This window comes from Lepisma saccharinum, chromosome 26 (genome assembly GCF_977018435.1).
Source record: "Lepisma saccharinum chromosome 26, izLepSacc3.1, whole genome shotgun sequence".
Lineage (NCBI taxonomy): Eukaryota > Metazoa > Arthropoda > Insecta > Zygentoma > Lepismatidae > Lepisma > Lepisma saccharinum.
Window position 1 is genome coordinate 11,731,450 of NC_139254.1, and position 22,172 is coordinate 11,753,621.

General features: G+C 36.2%; 1 protein-coding gene across 1 annotated transcript in view; it reads left to right on the top strand.

Moving 5' to 3' along the window:
* LOC145979760 (vesicle-fusing ATPase 1-like) overlaps nucleotides 1-17,290 on the top strand; it is a 96,134-nt gene extending 78,844 nt beyond the window's left edge. Inside the window, exons 10-14 of the mRNA XM_083112745.1 lie at nucleotides 268-456; nucleotides 5,243-5,533; nucleotides 8,066-8,250; nucleotides 10,530-10,688; nucleotides 12,836-17,290. Of these exons, the coding sequence (XP_082968871.1) occupies nucleotides 268-456; nucleotides 5,243-5,533; nucleotides 8,066-8,250; nucleotides 10,530-10,688; nucleotides 12,836-12,971 (960 nt within the window). The 3' untranslated portion in view covers nucleotides 12,972-17,290. The remainder of the gene's footprint in view (nucleotides 1-267; nucleotides 457-5,242; nucleotides 5,534-8,065; nucleotides 8,251-10,529; nucleotides 10,689-12,835) is intronic.
* Nucleotides 17,291-22,172: the final 4,882 nt, after the last annotated feature.

Genomic DNA, 22,172 nt, shown 5'->3' on the forward strand with positions numbered 1-22,172 from the left:
TTCATTCACTGAAACACTGAAAGTAACCCATTTTTTAAATAACTGCATTACAGTTACTCTTACTCAAAGAAGTAACTCATAACTACATTACATGGAAAGTAACCCATTTTTAAAATAATTCCATTACTGTTACTCTTACTCAAAGAAGTAACTCGTAACTACATTACAAGGAACTCATTACTTTCAAGGACTGGTAATTGTTTGGATGGCATGCAACGTGTATGCCAATATTTCAACTGCATCTGAAATGGCTGTTTGTTTTTATAGGAACTGGCAACTATGACGAAGAATTTCAGTGGTGCAGAGTTGGAGGGATTGGTGAGGGCTGCTCAATCTACCGCCATGAATCGCCTCATCAAAGCCTCGAGCAAGGTGGAAGTGGATCCAGAGGCCATGCAGAAGTTATGTGTCGCCCGTGCAGATTTCCTTCATTCTTTGGAACATGATATTAAACCCGTAAGTGCCTATTGTGCTTGGAGATGTTTTTACAGTGTGTCCAGAAATTCCCCATACCCCTACTTGCATGCATCTTGTTGACAATTGGCCGGTATTTGGTTGCTCATGAATTATTAGTTTCTGTGGTACATCTCTGCTCTGAAGGTCACGTGGGACATTCGCTTGAATTTGTATGCCACTTGTTGCACTATGGGTGGGTACATGAATGACTCTTGGGCACGTAGCCAGGGGAGGGCTAGGGGGGCTGAACCCCTCCCAAATGATACAAATATCTAATTAAAATAGTGCGTACTTGTAATTAATTTTACTTCCTTAGCAGGATGTAGCTAGTGACGTGCGTGTGAGTACACGAACGACAATGCATGGGCCAAATGATGTACTGTAACATAATGAATCTTATAATGTAAATAAATAGATACATATGTTATATGTTCTTCTTAAAGGTTCTCATAACCACTTTTTGCACATATGTTATAATTATACCTCGGATTTTTAAGTTCTAAAAAGTGTGCTTCTAGGCTCCTAAAATAGGCTCTAAAATAGGTCCTAGAAATCTTGAAGTAGGTTAAAAAAAACTTAAAATTGTTCAAAATTCCTGAAAAATGCTGATTAGGTATAGTCACTGGCAATCAAAATGGGGCACCTATATCCTGAAATATGCACTATAATGCATAACGCTATGTGTGTTGCCTAACCCAAGGTGATGGCAGAACTTACCATTGGAAATTTGCTATTAAAATCCACTCTTCGCAGTATAGTTAGGCAAAAATCTTTGTTCATGTTATCCACAGTCAAACTCCCTCAATTTTGTCTGTGAGGACCATCGAATATGCTGATCAAAAATATAGTCAGTGGTGCAAACTTCAATGCTGAAATATTGGTTTGCAAGGCGTGAATGCCACAAAGCACCAAAGTGACGTGAAAACGTGCAAGACCAAACAGATCAGACCACTTTGGAATGTACAGGTAACAGTGGCACCAGACATTTTGCTTTCAAAAATCACCATGGACTTGTAGGAAGGGAAATCGACAGAGAGTACATTTCAAACACGTTCGTCATTGAATTTTTTCATGACCAAACAAAGCAAATGCCTTTGTGTGATATAAAAATCCTGTAAAACCTTTAAAAATATATAAAAACCTAAAAAAAAGGGCTTGATTTAGGAGCATAAACCTAAAATAGGTTCTAACAAGCAAAATAGGTTTTTAAGGCACTATAAAACTTCATCAGTTGTTGCGTTTTTTTTAACGAAACGCTGACATAACTTATTATTTCTTACATACCTGTAAAGGAAAAAAAATAGGTTAAAAACCTAAAATACGACGTCTAGTTATAATAAATAAATATCTATATATCTATGGGTAATGTGTACTGTGTAATATGTTCAATACCCAGTGGAGGCACATGGTGCTTCGGATCCCACTTTAAACTGTAGGTCCAGTCCCTATTAGCCTTACTGTGCACAAAGTGGACTTTAAACACCAAATCAACCAACCAACTATGTAATATAATCTAGGGGTGTGGTGACATCTTGGACACACTCAGGCACATAGCCAGGGGAGGGCTAGAGGGGCTTAAGCCTACCTCCCGAAATCCTACAAATATCTAATGTAAATAGTGTATCCTTGTAATTTATTTTACTTCCTTGGCAGGATTAAACATCTTGCATAATAAGTTGTAATATACTGAGAAATTCATCTTCAAGGCTTCTACTCCAACTTTTTCGCCTTAAGGTGGTGGCCCCTCGCACCTGAAATAAAATTCTTGCTAGACACTCTGTACATAACATTATTGCTTTTCAGTTTGCTCAGTGCCTATCAGGAAATCAATTAATCAGTTTTATTTGAAAGAGTTTTTACACAAAAATCAATAACACAGTACGTTCTACAGGAAATTTAAATAAGATATCATTTTCAGGGTTGCTACGTGTGTGGAAAACCTGGAAAACAGAGAAATGTCAGAGAATTTGACTTGTCAGGGAAATTTGCAGATTGTCTGGAATTTACATGTATTTTGGAGTCTGCAAGAGAAAAGTTTGCAAAGTGAACAAGCAGGTCACTTCCACTTCTGGATTCGGTTCTTGTGATTCCACTCCCAAAAAAATCCAATTTAGAAACTTATGATTCTCAGTCTTGTGCAAAATTATGGTTCCTTCGAATTTCTGTAATAAATTTTCACTTTTATAATTCACTAATTTTAGAAAGAATATCAAAGTAAAACTTGCAGTCCAGATATCTGATTGATAACTAAAGTACAGTGACAATATGATCATAATTATTGTAAAGGTTGGTGAAGATGAGGTTATCGTCTATTATTCAATAGATCTTAGTCTTGTTGGCATTTCCTATAGTGTTCCTATATGCAACAAAAATCTCCAGATGCTGTGTACTTATAAATGTAAGCAAACAAGTAGCATTTTCTACGATGCTATAAATCCGCCAGAAAATTGTGTATGGTTTATGAACTTTTCCTGTTGTTTTTATATTGTGGAGATCTGTTATGGTGAAATAATGTACCTCTGTTACCTTAGCCTGAAGGCTAGATGCACGTGATTGTAACACCGAATACATTTTATGCCAATTATAAATTTACATTTTACTCTTCGAATTTTCACGTGTTCTTCGTGTGTAGAATGAAATTTGCTAAAAAGAAAGTTGTGAAAGTGAATATTCATAATAATTAACGGATGTAATTGAAAAACACAAGGTTCAAAAGCATAAATCATGATGATAAACATGTCTGGAGAAATTTCATTTTTGGACTGGAAAACCTGGAAATGTCAGGGAATCTCATAATCAATAAATCTTAGCAACACTGATTTTGGTCCACTACAATCAGTTTAGTCAGTAAAGAAAGAAATGAGTGTGGGGATTTTTTTTTGGAAAACTTCCCTATGACCAGTCCTTGGAGTGGAAATAGTTAGGTTGGAAGATGTTTGTTCGAGCTTTGAGGATACTGCAGGGATGCTCCTAATGTTTAACATGGTGACAATAGGCAGGTAGGGGAATGCTAGATGTCAATTTTCAATGCTGCAGGATAGCATCTTCATGCATTTTGAGCATGACCTATGAAGATATCTCAGAAACAATTGGTCGGTGAGTCTTGGGACTAAGTTTCGAAGCTTTGGTTGATAGTTATATGAATTATCCAACCATTTTGGCTAAAATGTAATTTAGTGCATTCAGTTCATTGACATTGCAATCTGCGTAAGCTTGTCTTTAAACTTGATTAGAGATTTGACATATTCTAGTAACTACATCCAATTGCTTGATAATATAAGGTGTTTCATAAATTGCGCAGGTTTTAAATCGCTTCTCATTTTTTTTGTTTAAAGGTTGGCAACACTGTTCTTATCATTTTCATTGTCTCTTATCATTCCGATTATTAATTGAGCAATTGTTTTTTTCTTTTTCTTCAGATGTTCAGGTGAGTTGCCATGGAGCGGTTCACTTTCGAGCAACGTGTCGTTATTTTGAAAACGTATTACAGAAACGGGGAGTGCTATCCAGAGACAGTTCGAAAACTGTGGACTATGCTGTAGCTATGCATTGTTTGCTTAACAGATGTTTATTCCTGGCACCCCAACAACAATAGAAAAGTACAGGAAATCACATATTCACAGTATCCAGTTCATCCAGAGCAGGCCACTCCCCGTCTCTGTAATGTGTTTTCAAAATAACTACGCATTGCTCGATAGTGAACCGCTCCATGGCAACTCAACTGAACATCAAAAGAAAACAATTGCTCATTTAATAATCGGAATGATAAGAGATAACGGAAATGGTAAGAACAGTGTTGCCAACCTTCAAACAAAAAAATGACAAGCGATTTAAAACCTGTGCACTTTATGAAACACCCTTTATATGCAAAATGATTTTATTATCTGCAGAGATACCTTCCCATTAGAATTTCTAATAATAATAATAATAATATATCATTTATTTTCAGAAAAGGTTCAGAAATGGTACCTTGGCTGTGAAATTTACATTTCTGTGTATACGTGCTGTAAGCTTTAAAATACCAAAAATGTTGAAATAGAAGATTTTAAAATTCATCCTTTTAATCTGAACAAGTGACAGGATTCATGGACACCCTTGAATCTGTTTTATGTAACATTTTAAACATTTAGGTTTCTCCTTGAGAAAGTCCAAGGTAACTTGAATTAAACACCCCTGTCGCAAATATGAAAAGGCTGAAGAAGCTGCATATATTCAGGGTTTTGCTCTTATGTGCTGGTAGCTTTAAACAATAAACCAGGATACATTTCCTCAGAATTAGTTCTCCCGTTTTTGTGTTCTATTTTATTAGTTAACTAGAAAAGCTATGTAAGCCCTTCTATTATTTGTTGATTACTTGACATTGATTAATCAATGCCGTATGAGCTCTCATAACTTCAGCCATATCAGTAAGATCATTAAGGTGCAGTAGCTCAGTCATTAGGGCGTTTGACTACCATGTGACAGATCCAGGTTCGATCCCTGGTGGAGGAGAACTGGGATATTTTTCATAGTTTTAAGTGGCTCCATTGCCCTCCCAGTGTCGTATAAAGTGGGTACCTGGAGGAAACTCTGGGGAGTAAAGGTGGCCAGGGGCATGGTGCTGATCACATCACATCACCCCCACCTTCGGCTGTGATCAAGAAAGTGTGCGGCCCTAACTCACACACTATATGCATTCATGGCATGGTGCAAAGCACAGGGGAGCACTTTACTTTTATCTAAGGTGCTTCGGTGTGAAGAGTGTTCGTCTAAGTTTGATCTACACCTGCTGCTTTCTTTTTTTCAGGCATTCGGCACAAGCTCAGAAATGCTCGAACACTTCCTGAGCAGAGGAATCATCAACTGGGGTTCTCCAGTGAGCAGCATACTGGAAGACGGGATGCTGTTCATCCAACAGGCTCGCAGCACAGAAACCCGTGGGTTGGTCTCCGTTCTCCTGGAGGGACCACCAAATGCAGGGAAGACCGCCCTGGCTGCCCAATTGGCCAAGAATTCAGACTTCCCATTTATTAAGGTTTGCAGCCCAGAGGAGATGGTTGGTTTCACGGAATCCGCTAAATGCCTCTTCATTAGGAAGGTTAGTTTCAGTCAAATACAACTTCCACTAATATTAGTTTGATATACTTAACATTTAAAAACTTAAAAAGAAACACACTGAATCAGATAATAACAATATTAATATCGAACAAATTTTCTTCAATTACACTTGTCATAATTCCACGAAAGACAAACCATACACCTTTGAATCGGATCACACGCACATCTCTATCTCTAAACAACAACAATCCCCTAGCATTCAATAACCTTCAGGTTAGTCAATAACTATTTGGTAAGATTACGCAATGGACTAAGTTAGTGGTGATGTCACAGCAGACGACTGAGCACGATTTGAGTCCAAACAAAAGGGACACATGGTTTTCTCCTAATCAAAATCATTGAATTTTCCATCAGAAAGTGTAGCTTTAAGTATTGTGACAACAGTTGTGATGTGCATCCTACATCCATGTAAAGGTGAGATTTCGAAGAATATGTTGATGTATTATACATACCTTGCAGAGCATAAGGTAAAGGATAACTGAAGTAAGGAAATCATGCATTTTTAAAGAAAATAGAGCTATTCCGTTTTTGAACACAGCCGAAGCTCAACCGAGCTTATCTTCAGTGATGCTGGCAATATGAATTCTGGGAGTTCAGCACACTCATGTGACTGCAGTGCCGCTGCCCATTGGCTGCTGTTTCAGATTGGAAGCTGGTAGGAGCATTTGCTTTACTTGATTTCCTAATTCGTTTATTCTTTTTGTTCTCCTCTGTAATTGTTTGGACTCAATCTTCCAGCGTGATGTCACACTAATATGGTCCATTGCATCATAATTGAATGGACGTCTTGACAAGAAAAGTTTTATATTTTAACCAGCAGTTCCGATGCCCCTCAACTACAAAGTTTTAATTATACTAACTGTTTTATCACCCATGTTTGGAGATGATGACTGTGTTTTAAGAAATGTTTTTAGCTTTTTCAGAAGAGCAGCCCTCTTACACTGTTTCTGAGGAAGTTTTAAGACTAGCCTTATCTTTTTAATGTGTTGTGTACAACGACGATACAATATATATACAAGGGTTGGATATAAAGTAATGGCAACACTGCTGTACCGTGAAAGGGGTGAGTCACAGCGCCACAAGCATTTCGTGGCTGATAAAGGAATGTCAGACGAGGAAGTATAGTGAGTGGGAGCGATTGTATGTTATTCAGTCAATAACAGCAGTGCTCTGAAGCAGAGGACGAGAGTGCAAGCGCCCTAACAATATGTTTAGGCAAGAAGAACAACGTCTCTCAGGCAGACGGTCAACGCAGCCTACTTCTGCACCTTCTTGCAACACCACCTTCGTCTCGCATTAAGAAGGAAGCGACGGCACGGTGTCCCATCATCCTGCTTGACAATGCAAGGCGTCACACTGCGAACAATGTGATGGTGCTCCTGCATAACTGGTAGTGGGAGGTACTGGAACATCCGCCGTATTCACCGGCATGAGACCGTGTGATTACGACCGTTTTGTCAAAATGAAGGAACCACTGGGCGGGAAGCACTACGACACTTGCGAAGCCATCATACGTGCTATAGGGCGGTCACTGCGGGACATCGACAGAGATGGACGCGCTGACGGTGTACGACGCCTTCCATACGTGTGACAGAAGGTCGTAGAGATGAGGGGCGATTACTTTGAAGGAATGTAACACGTGCTCCTCTGCCAATACAGTCAAGTACCAATTATACCAGTGTTGCCATTACTTTTTATCCAACCCTTGTAGCTAAAATATCAGCAATATATCGTGTCTACGATATATATCATCAAACATCGTGACGATATATCACTGACATGATATATGTCGCTAAAATATTGTAACGATATACCGCCAACACGATACATATCACCAAATATTGTAACGATATATCTCCGACACAATATATATTGCCAAAATATTATGACTATATATCATCGACACGATATATGTTGCTAAAATACCATAACGATATATCACCAACATGATATATATCAAAGTATTGTGACGATATATCTTCTAGTTGACATTTCCCGGACAATATTTTTTCAATATTGCGATATACCGTCTGGATGATATATTGCCCAACACTAGTGACGACACACCCAAAAATTTTAGTTCATTCATTCAAGAAGACTTACGTAAGCAGACCATGTGGTGCGAATGGTAGAGGAAAGAAGAAGAGTTTACAGGATTCTTGTTGGAAAAATCTGATGATAAGAGACCTGTAAGAAGTCTAGGACAAAGATTGAGGGATAACGTTGAGATGGACCTAAAGGAAATTGATAAGGATGGAAAAGATTGGATCGATCTTGCCCAGGATAGGCACAGATGAAATTCTTGTGTTGCTGCAGCCTTAAACCTTTGGGTTTAAGAAGACTAGAGAGTTAGTTTGTTCATTCATTCATTCAATTATGGGGAGGCATAAAACAGTAGCATTCACTACTGAACTATATTATGTTTCAAATGTTACATGTAGCTTGATAAACTGAGATTAGTTAATTGAAGAGAGAGGAAATGTAAATTATTGTATGTGTTTTCTTTTTGCAGCATTTTGATGATGCGTACCGTTCTCAGTTAAGTTGCATCTTGGTGGACAACATTGAGAGACTGCTTGACTACGGCCCCATTGGTCCTCGATACTCTAACTTAACACTGCAGGCGCTGCTTGTGTTGTTGAAGAAGGACCCACCACAGGGAAGGAAACTGCTCATTCTCTGCACAACCAGTAGAAAGTGAGTTTTGTGTGAACACGTCCCTCCTTTGTGTGGTAGCCAATTTTTGAGGTACATGGTGGTTCCGATTCCAGTTTGAACTGTAGGTCCAGTCCCAATTAGCTTATCTGTGCATAAAGTGGACTTACAAGAAAAAACTCAATAATGAGGATGCACAACACGGTTGCATTTTGCGACTTGCTAATTTGATTATCTTTACCGAGAAAGCATCAGTCTGGAAACCCTGGAAAAGATGGGGAATTTGTATTTTCTGGAAAAGCTATGGAAATGTCAGGGACATTTACTGTTTCTGGACGAATCAACATTTTTGTAGTATTACACTAAAAGTAGTAATGGCCGTGGTGGCTCAGTCGGTAACGCGTCTGACTACCATGCTCAAGGTTCCGGGTTCGTTCCCCGGCCGGTTCAAATCTGAACTTTTCTAACATTGGAAGCGGCCCCGGCACCCACCCAGCGTCGAATGATATAGGTACCTGGGGGAAACCCTGGGGGGTAAAGGCGGTCAGGGGTGTGATGCTTGATCACATCACCCCCACTCACGACCGGATCAAGAAAGTGTAGGGTGTTACCCCCACACCCCCTATACGCCTTCATGGCGTGGTGCTAAGCACATTGGAGCACTTTACCTTTTTTTTATACCTTTTACACTAAAAGTAGGTTTTGTTAAACAAAGAAGAAAGGGCAAACAAGAAATTTTAAATTAGATATGCGCAAACTATACTTCAATTTGACATACGGAGTATTACCGCTAGTTACAGTAGAAATGATGTAGTAAATACTCTAAGAGAATGTCATGTTTTTAACTATTTTCATGTAGAGATCTACTACATAAGGAGCTATTGATATTTCCCACTTTCTTGGTGCATTTTTTGGGTTGTGTTTTGTAGATATTAGAATGAATACAGATATTATTACTGTGTCATTGTGTAGTAATTATGCTATAATTATGATTTTTTTACATAAAAAGATAATCTTTGTTAACCATAAGTCAATCGTGCTGTTATCGCTTTTACATGTGAAGTCAATATTTTAAGAACTTGGTTAAGTGGGATTTTAATTATGGTGTTAGCTAAAATATACTGGCTTTCTTACACATATGTTTAAATATGAGAATTACCCTAGGGCTTTCACACTCAGGAATTCCTGACAGGAAATGTTCTAAGATAAGGACTGGTGCCTTCCTGCTGTTATATATGGTTGGATCTTTCATCAATTTATTGTGAATCCTCGTCTGAAGAAGACAATGTTAGAGTTGATTGATTGATTGATTTGTTGTTTTAAGTCCACTTTATGCACAGGAAGGTTAATCGGGACTGGACCTACAATTTAAAGTGGGATCCGAACCACTGTGCCATGTGCCTCCACCGGGTATCGAACCCAGGACCCCTTGATTACAAGGTGATGACGTTACCACTACGCCGTCGGGGAGGCGACCCTGTTAGAGGGTGGAAATGTTATATTTTGAGTGTATATTTTTTATACTATAAAAGTTTTCCTTGGTCAGCATTTTAATGTTTTATTAACATGGAAACAAGGCTTAACACTGTTACCATATTTTTTTTCTGTAACAATTTTTTGAAAGTAAAAAAAAAATGATAACATTGTAATAAAAGTTACTGAAAACTTATTTCCAATAAGTAATATAGAAATAATTAATCTTGGGATTAAAATCGTCACTAAATGTAAAATCTTAAGTGGAATCCTCGTAAACCACTTCCACAATGTGCATATAAATTATTCAAGTCTATTCTCAAGAGTATAAACAAATGTGCAAGGTAATTCGACATAAGTAAAGTAAAATTCAGCAATGAAGAAAATGTTGGAATTTGAAAGAACTGATTACAGCACACATGCACAAGAGATGTGGTGTGATTATAGCCTGTCTTTTATTCACATTAGAATTTTATAGTGAAGAACAGGCCATGCCGGTCACTCGTTTTATTGGATGGTAGTTGTACAATGGGCTGTGCCCGTCTCTTGTCCAGAAGGGTTAATGATCATTTCTCTCACACCCTCCCTCCTCCAAACTGGATAAAGAAATGTAACAACTTGAATATTTAGACTCTGTGAAGGTTTGCCAACCCTGCCAGATACCCTGACTTGGGAAAAATATTGCTGATTAAATTTGAACTGATACTTTCTGATGCGATTATCACCGGTATCATCCAATACTGACAGATCAGCATAATTTTATCGATAATTCAGTATTATTATTGTCATTAGATGACTTGTCATGTTACGTACACTGAGATAATTCTTGAAATGTGTTTACTTTTCAGACAAGTGTTGGAAGACATGGAGATGCTTTCTGCTTTCACTGCAGTGTTGCACGTACCCAATCTGTCACGGCCAGAGCATCTCCTGACTGTGCTTGAAGAGTCTGATTGCTTCAGCAAGAAGGAGCTTGCTTCTATTCACAAGAAGGTTGCTGGAGGGAGGTGAGTACAATATATATACATATACACACTGGATTTTACTAGGCTTATGACCGTTTGAAATACTAGTAACAAAGATTGAAAGTGTGCTTGAAACACACTTGAAAATGGAGGAAAATACTAAGAATTGTTGCCAGAGATACTATGTTTGTGTGGTTGCCTTAGATGAGTGGACTAACAGCCCTCTGTGGCAGAGTGGTGAGTGTAACATATTATGCCAGAGGCTCCATTGTAGGACCCTGGTTAACCCTTAAATACCAGGCCTGATTTTCCATGTGTGTAGGCAATACTGGAAATTTAAAATTCTGCAAGGTTTTAAATTACAATTTATTCATGATTGGGAAAAGAGAGACGCGGTATTATATAAATATGGAGAAACTAGTATTCACTTTATCCGCGAAACATTTTTTTTCTTCTTCGTTGTGTTAATTTCAGTGGCCACTGCCACCATCCTCGTTGGAACTTGTTGTACTGTTGCTTGGCGTGCGTCTTTTGTTTGTAGTTCCCCAGCTGCCGCTAGGTGCACTGTTGCTAACTGTGCATCTGGGGTTGTGTCGTCTGCTATTTCCAGGTGATAACTGTTGTAGTGGGGGAATCCAAGTGTGGTGCTCCTGTCCGCTATCGATGTTTAGCTTGTGCGGGAAGTTTCGCAGATAAAGTGAGTACTACTTTCTCCGTATTTACAATTTATATTGCGGGAACTATGAATGCTAGATTTACAAATTGTAGCTAGTTTCGTTCAGTTCAGTGGTCGAAAGAACCCATCAAGTAGAAGAAGAAAGTAAAAAAAGACTTATTTTACATGAAATTTGAACTTCAGCAGGTCCCCACTTAGGCAACACTGGGGCATGAGGCTTCAACATGGCGCTTGCATGATGATTCACATAAACACTAGAAGTAATTCTATACATTTGTAATTTTTCAGATTTGGAATATCACAGCGGTGTTTCAAAAGGAGAGGAAATTTCTGAAATGGCTTCTCTGGCAGTGGCCAAAGGTCTCATCCAACCTTAAGAATGCTTTATGTACAGACATGCTAATTGGGACGGGACCTACAGTTTGCATCCAGAACTCTGGACAGTGTGTTGAGGGAATTTGGTGGAGGGGGAACTGAACTGGTTATATATAAATAAATCACTGTCCCACATTTAGTCATGAAGTCCACATTTTGGCACAATGTGCCTAACTTTTTACTTAGTGTTCTGATAACCCTAGGACAGATGGTATGAGAACCAGAGGGACGTGACTCCAAAAATGTGAATTTTCGTTTTGTTTAACATATCTCCACTGAAGAGTCAGATTGATGCATCCCCACCTCTAATCCTTAGCGGTAAAGTGGAGTCATGTATCTTTAATTTATTGACTGACTGTTTTTAAAGTCACACAAAGTTCTAAGTATAAATATGATAAATTGGAGTTATGTCAGTCTGATTTTCCACACAATGATACTGTCCTGTGGCAATAAACAACCACGTTTAAGAATGATAAGGGAGCTAGTTTAATTTATTCATAGGCTAATGATATTTGATGTAAACTTTATCCTCTATTTGTAGAGCCACATATTTTTGGTAAATAAAATAACAAAATTTCAGTACAAAAAGAGTCAATTTTGGGTTCAAAAGCGGTAAATAAAATAAAATTTGGTGTTATAGCTGTGAAAAATCAGATCAATAGTGATATATAAAATTACATTTTGGTTTTAAAATTGTGAATATAATCCTAAATTTGATTTTAAAACTGCACTTATTACACAAAATAAACATAAAGCACATTTATGTAGTTACCAGAGTATTAAGTTTATTCCTGTATAAAGGGGTCAATTTTTGCTTCTCAAATATTTACAGCAGAATTAATCAATATTTGGTGTATTGCATAACTCTCAGGATAATTCAAACTTCAGGAAGTGTTGCGTTGATAAATAAATAGTCTAAATTTCGTGTTTAAGAGTCTATTTCGCATTTTGCAGTTCATTTCACATCACTTCGTGACAAAAAAGAGTGTATGGAAATGTGCCTCACACCTTTCAGAAACATGAAAAATTAACATTACAGTGTTTCGTTTCACATTTCGTATTTTCGATAAAAATGAAATATGCGTGTGTCTATCTGTTTGGGCATTTATTGTTAATTTTTCTATATCTTCATTTACAGAGTCTTTGTTGGGATGAAGAAGCTGCTGGCTCTCATAGACATGGCTAAACAAACAGAGGGCGAATATAGGGTCATGAAGTTCCTTACGAAACTGGAGGAAGAGGGAGTGTTAGATTTGGGAACATCAATACATTAAGCAATAACAATTGTTGAATACTGAACTGTTGTTGTTAACGATTGTTTATTAGCAGCTTTGCCAGATGACAAATAGTTTTATCAAGAGTACTTCAACTCAGATGTAAAATGTTAAGTTTTATTTTTGCTAAGATCATTGATATGAGTCCAATCAGCAGCTGCTACTGCTTACCAATGCCAGGACTGTGAGATATTCCTTATCCAAAGTATGCATGCTGTATGTAAATACTTGTTGAACTAGTGGATAGTTTTTAATATGAATGTGCATCCGTTTGTAAGATAAGTATACATTTGAAAGAATATCATGTTGCAGTATTGTTTGTGTAGAGCTGTGTGTTCATTTCACCCAAGTAATAATTAATTTGAATGATATTCATTGGTCTTTGTTGTTATGCAAGTGTCCGATCTCTACATAATTGTTTTCACATTCCGTATCCACTATCCCTTGTGACTACTTCTCTATTTGCATAGTTAATACAAGCATTCAATATTTTTTTTTGCAGAATGCCCTTTTCGTTCAACTATGATAATTGCAGCACACAGAAATTAATACTTCAGTATTTATTTTCTCACACATATAGGAGTACACATTGAGCTAAAGTTAACATATCATCCATGATTACAGTATGATGTTTCTGCAGTATTTTAAAATATACTTTCCACAATAGATTTTGATAATTTTTACCTGTTTTATGTGGTTTATTTGAAGTTAGGTGCACAAATTATTAATGTGAATGTACACAAATTTGAGACTTGTATTAATTGTTGATTACAGTAATTCTGAGATTTGGTGATTGATTAGTATACTTTTCATTTTGTTACCGAAATCCTACTAAATCTTATTAGTTACCTAGTAGGGTTGTATTCATATAATTCTAATGATATTGTGTACGTTGGTGTCTAGTGTAATTGTTCATGGTATATACAGATGTTGTAGATGAAGATGAATATATTCGCGTTAATCTATATGTTTCTAGTTCTTCTCCTTAAGATCTGAAGGTCAGTTGTAGTAATAATTGTGCACTACTAGTGAAATGAGTTCAACTGGTAAAGTGAGACAAAATAAACAACAATACAACAGTTGCGATAAATTACATGTTCATTGTATAAAGAGATGTAATTTAACTCCAATGTTTTATAAGACTAAACATAAATAGAATTTGTAGTAATTATTTGTAACATCATGCTTGTTAACTCTTTTGAATGTATATCTACATATAAAGAAAATAATTGTGCATGATCAGCAGCATTGATCGATAATGTGTAGAATTTCATTAGTATGTGTAGTTTTGTGTTAATAGCTAGAGAACTAATAACCCTTGTGGAAAATCAGTGCAATTCTCAAAGCATTTCTTTGTGTGCTATTGTGTACTACAACTGTAACTAATTGAAAAGAAAATGCTTTATAGCGAAAACGAGAAAGAAAAACTGCACACATATATGTATGCAAAATAGTACATATCAGACCTCACCAAGCTTATATGATGCTCTTTTGTTAATTGTTGTTGTAATGTGGAGCTATTGCACACATTTCGCGTACCCATGACATGTACTGTTTGAAGGAAGTTTGAAATTTTGAAGTAGGACTTTGCTTTGATATATAGCAAGATAATACGTGAAGTACTGATGAATAGCAAAGATAATGGTATAAATATAATGCTATCACAGCTATATAATTGCGAACGTCAATAGTTACATTTTTATGCGTTAGTACTTAAGTGTAGCAACTAAATTCAATATGTTTAATTTACTGATTCAGTTGATATACTGTCAAAGCATTGTTAAATGTTGCATATTTCTTAGGTCTTCTGAAATATCAACCCCACTAAACTCTGATAGGACAGTTTTCAGTCATTTAGAATTAATATTCCTAATTCATTCTATTATTAAGACAACACTCAATAATTTGTTTAGTCTTAGCTATAATGTACCTATCAATGCAAATATATCTTAAATTGCACATTAATAATTACTATTTTAGTGTATGTTAGGAATTAGTTAAGCCAGTTTGTTAATAAAATATTTTTGTCATTGTGTATTTCTTTTAGGCTGTTTCATTATTAGCAAGATAAACTTTAAGAATGAGAAAAAAAACTGATGCAAGAATTTTATGCATTATTCCAAGTTGACTTCAAATATGTTTATTACATAATGATACAATAAAACTTATTTTGAAAGTGCCTTAATTCTTTTTGTAACATTTCCATGCATTATTAAAAGAATAAAAGCCACTTTCGAAATAAGATTTAATGTAATATATAGCCGTGGTTATAAGAACTTTTAAGAAGATCATTATTATGTTTATTGCTCATGAGACAATCATACTCATTTATATTATTAAGTTCTCAGGAGGCTATCTATATTAATTTGTTTTTGATGGTACTTTGCATTTATTTGCTACAATTTTATAAACAATATTGATGAAACAGTAGAGAATGTGCTAGAGATTTTTGTGTAGTTTTTCTTGACCGTACTGAACCTATTGTTATTTTTTTTGTTATTCCTATTAATATTTGCATGCAGTTGGTTTGTTTGACTTGTTTTTTCAGAAGTTATGAAAGAGAAGAAATTGTTCAATACTGCTTGAAAAGGATTGGTATATTGCGAAATATGATTGTAAAGTACAGCTAAATTAAGTTAATAACTAAATATCATTGCTGTAAATGAAATTATAACAACTAAATGCTATGTGCAAGGCAAATTCAGGTGGTAATTAATATGTAATGAGATTTAGAATATAACGGCCAATATTTCATTTGAAAATTGGAAATTATCACTACAGATATATACACAAAGGATTACACCCGAGTCAGTATTATATGAGCCTTTAAGGAGTGTTTCAAATTACTAAACTTATGTAATTTGATTATGAATTAAAATGTCAGTTTACTGACCACCACAGCAACTGGTGGCTGACCCTATTTATTTCTGCCAATCATCTTTAAGGGGCTGCAATCTCAGTTGCAAAATAAACTCACCTGTTCTGTGGCAATGTTGCCTAGCATAATTGTGGCTGCAGGTGTTTGTTACCAGTGGATTGATTTGGTTTATTTGAAACATTAATTTTTTCATGAAGTGCTTTTTGAGAGTGTCGTTCTCTTTTTTGTTATTTTAAATTTTTTATTCTATCTGCAGCAGAAACTATGTGCTATGTTAGATTTGGCAACGTGCAATGTATCAGATCCTCGTTTGTTTCTACGGTGAGCAGTATTCTGTTCCTTGAGACATGAAAGTGAAGCATCAGCCGAACACAACTAATTCGTTGCTTTCCATCCACCAGCTGAAAAGGTGGCCGGTACACATGCGTACATTTCTATTAGAGCTCAAATGTTTATGGTGAAAGTTTAAAAAAAATAGTAAATGGTGAAAGCTGTCTATTCGCCCTGTCTTTCTAGTTTGCTCAGTATTTAAGGCCTAAAAATATTATCCGCTAGCTTTTAAGTGTTATTTCACTTTCAGATCCTGTTCTGTTGTGCTAAGACAACATCTTCAGGTCAGACAACTTCATAAGACTCCACAAAGAATAACTTAAAATTACAGTGTATTTCTCACTATGAAAATATTTAAAGCTGATCAAAATGCTCACATCGAAGCTTTATGTGAACGCGAGTCTATGTAAAAAAAAAAAAAAAAAAAAAAAAAAGTGTTGTCTCCGCTGTTATATAGAAGTTGCCTGTGTAGAATAATTGTGTAATCTTTATTGAAAAACTATGTCTTACGAAAAATATACCACAATCTGCATTTCCTGTCTTCCGTCTGGCCAAGTAATGTACTTTTTTCTAGAACGGTGTCATGTTAAGAATATTTTCTTTCTATGTAATAATTCTGTCATTCATTCTTTCCACTATCTACCTAAAAAGATGTAAGGTTTTTCATTCTGGCTTGCTGATGTTCTAAATAATCTTGTTGTTAAATCCGTGTCTGTTTACTCTTTACTAATATTTTGACTTGAACAAAAGACAGCTGCTCATTCCGAAGTGTCAGTTTCTGACTAGTAGAACCAGAAGGTGGAGTTTCAATCATTCCAAAAAAATGAAGAAGAAATAAAAATAAACAACAATTCTGATATGTCAAGTATGTGTGCGTGTGTATATATAAATGTAAATAGAAAACATATTTATTTTCATGTGTAGAGATGCTTATACGTGATATAACATGTGAAGTGTACATTTGTTGTACTAATGTTTTAAGTCATACGTGATGGAAAGAAGTATTGTTTATGAATTCAGTTGTCAATAAGTTACTGGATGTAAGTTTTTTGTGTTTCTTTTTTTGTACATTGACACAAACTGCAAATAAAATTAGACATTGTTGATTAAATATTGTTCGTGTTGTTATTCTGTTCCTTTTCTGTCATCATCACATTGTAATCAAGGGGTCCCGGGTTCAGTACATGGTAGAGGCACGCAGTTGTTTGGATTCCAGTTTAAACTGTAGGTCCAGTCTTGATTAGCCTATCTGTGCATAAAATTGATTCAAAACAAGAATCAAACTCCTTTTTTGTGTGTGTGTTTCATCAATAATAAATGTTTGCTGCGACTAATATTATATTAATCATTGCTTGAAGTGGAGGGGTATGTCATTCCCAGCTGGGACATGTACATAAAGAATGTGTCTGCCTGTTTTGTCACTATATTGAATCATACAAGCATCCCTCCATATAACTTCTGCAGGAATGTTTTCAAAGGAGCAAGGTATTGTTCTTAAAACTAAGTTCCCTTGTCCGAAAACTCCTTGGATTTGTAATTAGACTTTTTATGATTAACCAATACCAGCTTGATTTCTAAAAATCAATACTCTATAAGTATTAATGTAATTGGAATGAAATTACACATACAAAATATGTAAATCTAGCCAAATCTCGAGATGGGCAAGGTATTGTGCCTTGATGGGGGTTGCAGGAGGTCATATCTTTCTTTTGGCTCAGAAATAAAAAAAATAAAAAAATACACAACGAAAGGTGGCATGGGACTGAGAACGAAGAAAAGATGTATCCCCTCTCTTTACGACAATGACTTGAGAAAGTATCAGGTGGTTATAATTAAAGTGACTGTGTTCAGAGTGGTACAGCACGGGCTGTAATGAGAGTAGCAGTCTGAAACTTCGTAGATATGCTAATGAAGCAATGCGCTCGCGAATTATGAAAAAAAAAAAAAAAAAAATAGTTCCAATTCTCGCCACCAGGGTAAAAAATGGCGCTGTAAGCAGTCAAAACTTGGTATAGTTACAGGAAAAACACTATAAATTGCAGAAAACAATACTCTTTGTAATAAAATATCGCTACAATTTCACTATTCGAATTACATGAACATTACTAAAGGAAAAAGCAACAAGCGTCACCAACAACAACCAGGGAGCTCACACAATGGTTAGGCAATTTCACCGACTTTGACGTCAGAGTTATGGAAAATTCCACGTTTTGACTGCTTACAGCGCCGTTTTTTACCCTGGTGGCGAGAATTGGAACTATTTTTTTTTGGCATAATTCGCGAGCGCATTGCTTCATTAGCATATCTACGAAGTTTCAGACTGCTACTCTCATTACAGCCCGTGCTGTACCACTCTGAACACCGTCACTTTAATTATAACCACCTGGTACTAGAAAAAAATCATTTTTAAATATTACTTCTTAAATTACGGCAAAACTACCGACATTATCGAAAAATTTGACAATTTTTTTGTAGCCTATTTAATGAGAATTAAGACTGAAAAAGGATTACATGTCTACGGCCATTGGTTACAGAGATATAGGTCAATAGCTGAGTCTGCGAAATTGTTGTTTGGGGTGGGGCACTGGGGGGAAGCACCACGAAGAGGGATGGGGACTTTTGGAATTTTGCACTACTAGTAGTGTTCTAAGATCTGACCAAAATTCAGCTTTTACGGAATTATTCCCAACATGAAACCTTGATTGACTGGGCTACTGGTGTAATAACCACCACTCCGAGAAAGACTACTGTTAAATGAACTGTATAATATGTTGGCTGTGTCCTAGAGAGCAGTAACTTTACAGTTAAGATACAAAGAACAAAAAGGTATTAATGTTGGCTTTCCTTCGTCTTTTAGTCTGTGGGTATACTCCGCATGCATCGCAGTAAATAAGTACCAAGGGAAGTTTCTTCACTTCAACTAGATCCTAATCGTTTCTCGCTGTCCCGATCTAATCAAGGAGAAATAAGTGTCCAAAATACATAACCAACATATATTTACTCGTGATAGGGCCTCTCAGACTTTACACTTTTGATGGACGACTTATTTATTCATCACTTCCTTCTGACAATTCTAAACCCCTGAACTGTACAAAATAATCTGTAAAAGTTAAGGATCTAGAGCAATGTTCCGCAACCATATTGTCCTTTTTATACCATAAATTATCCATAACAACACGGCACATTAAAAATTTATTTCCCTAAAAAAACATATTTCACGGCACGGTTAATATAAATTAGAAGTTTAGGAGTGAGTTACAATATAATCAGCTAATAATAATATTAATAATAATAATAATAATAATAATAATAAAAGAACCTCCTGATGGCACAGTGGGAGCGTCATCGCCTTGTAATCAAGATATCCTGGAGGCACATAGTGGTTCAGATCACACTTAAAACTGTATGTACAGTTCCGATTAGCCTTACTGTGCATAAAGTGAACTTAAAACATCAAATCAACCAAACCAATAATAATAATAATAATACAATTCACTGAACTCATAAGTATTTTTGGTAATATTTTTATTGAAACAAGTCGAATCATGTAGTTGATTATATGAATCTGAAACTACTGCAGACATTATATACAATATACATAGGAACAAACTGACCTGTATCTTGTGTAATATTTCGTTTCCCGTGACGAGTTTGTCTCATACTGATGAAGGTTGCATAGCACAATGACTCTTGCACATAATTTACATTTAATTTCTTATACTATGCAAATGTTCGGTGTATGTAACAATCAAGGGTCATCTTATTTAAGTCATGACATCGACAGATCGAGAAATACAAAGATTAAAAAGAAGAGTTTGAATAATGTATATTCAATTTGTTACTGTAGGCAAAAGTTTGCAGCACAACTCTGATCTTGTGGAGGCACACCGGTTGCGAAACACAGATTTAGATAGAGATCAACGGTGCCAAATAATAACAATTAAAAATATTTCACAAAACTAATTCCAGAATTTATTTTGTGGTTATCTCGAAGAATGAAAAAAAAACCTGTAGGGTAACAAGCCACCTTCAGTCGGGCACCATCTCAACCTTTCCTGAAGAGTGCCGATACACCATAAATATCTTGCCCTTTGACCGGGAGGCGATTCTCTGGTACCAACAAGGTCTATGCAAAAAGAAATATATCCTGTGTATGGGCTCCCCCTCTCACCGCACTACTACCCGAAACCACCCCCTTACTCCACTTCCCCCGGGGTACCAACAAGAGCGATAAAAGCAGAGCGTGTGGGTGTGTAACGCGGACGCGATTTTTCTTCCACTTGGTGGGGAAAATAGTAAGCTCATCTCACACGTTGCATTGAAATTTGCCACCCTGTGGGGACACATGAAAAACAAATTTTCCCACGTCAGGATGCTATGCATCAGGTTCCTCTATGTATACGGTATAATATTAGGTAATTCTATTATCATTCCTCAAAAATTCAAGTGCACTGATCCGAGACTTCTAAAGGTATTTTCGCATCGATTTCCTTGTGGCGACCGGATTTTGGTACCAACAAGTCGATGTGGTCCCCATAAGGTGGATTCACAACTGACGAGTGTCCCCACAAGGTAGCATCTGCAAAAGCACGTGCATGCACGCACGCACGCACGCACACACACACACACACACACCCACACACACACACACACACACACACACACACACACACAAAAAACCTTCCCTGCACGAACCAGCAAACACTTCTTTCAGACATGTATGCACTGCACATAAACCAATACATCAAGAAACTAAATGGAATAGAAGCAATAATGATAAAAAGGCACCAAGAATTAAAAAAAGAAGAAAATGTGCAGAACAAATTTCTATTCAGATCAAACCGTTGGATAATATGGTATGAAATGTGTGGATGAATACCCCATAAACTGTCAATGTGCAAACGAAGCGTTAATATTAATGTAAAACAGTATTTATGTGCAAATCTGATTTCACAAAACACTACCTCACAGGTCTACCTGTAGGGATAACCTTGAGAATTAAGAACATGAAAAAAGCAACTACTTCAACTTATCTTGAAGTATTGAACAAAAAATTCAAATATCGTTGTTCTTAATTCAACACAATACGCAAATTTAACTCCTTGCTGGTGAAGAAAGTTAGTTTCCAGAGTTCTCAGAGAAATATAGAAACCTCCAAACCAACAACCGCTTGGAATTTCTTGTTGTGTGACGTCATATTCTACAATCAACTGGGAAACTAAATTCTTTGCTTTGTATAATGCATGTAAGCCAAGGACTCTCACTTGAACTTGGAACTTATTTCTCACTATGATGGCCAGTTATTAAGACTTCATTGCATTGTACACTCACCGGCAATACAAATGGGACACCTATAATCTGAAATACTCGCTTCTTTGCAATGTATTATGTATGTTACCTAACTCTTCGGCAATAAGTGGATTTTAATAGCAAATTTTCATAGGCAACTTCTACCACCGCCGTACAGTTAGGCAACACACATAACACTGTACAGAGAAACTAACATTTCAGGATCTAGGTGTCCTATTTCTATTGCCAGTGACTGTACATTTAAATAACATTATACATAATGGTACTGAAAATGACCACAATGGGAGTACAAGATCTGAAAGGAAAAGAAAAGAAACAACCTCTCCATTACCATCAATTCAATAATTTAGGCTCTTTTTTTTTCAGAAATATAACAAGGTAATGACTAGTTGATTTAGTTTATTTTACGCTAAATAAATAAATAAAATCAAAATTACTTATTTATGTTGAGTTGCATTATATTCCATTATTAGCGTTACTTTGTTTATAAGAAATTTTAAAATGTTCTTAATTGCAATTTTAACCCCATATTAATTTTATTAATTACAGCAGCTAAATTCGTTTGTTTGTATGTTGTTTAAGTCTACTTATTATGCTGACAGACTAATCGGGGCTGGACCTACAGGTTGAAGTGGGACCCGAATCACTATGTGCCTCCACATATCGAAACCGAACTCCTTGTT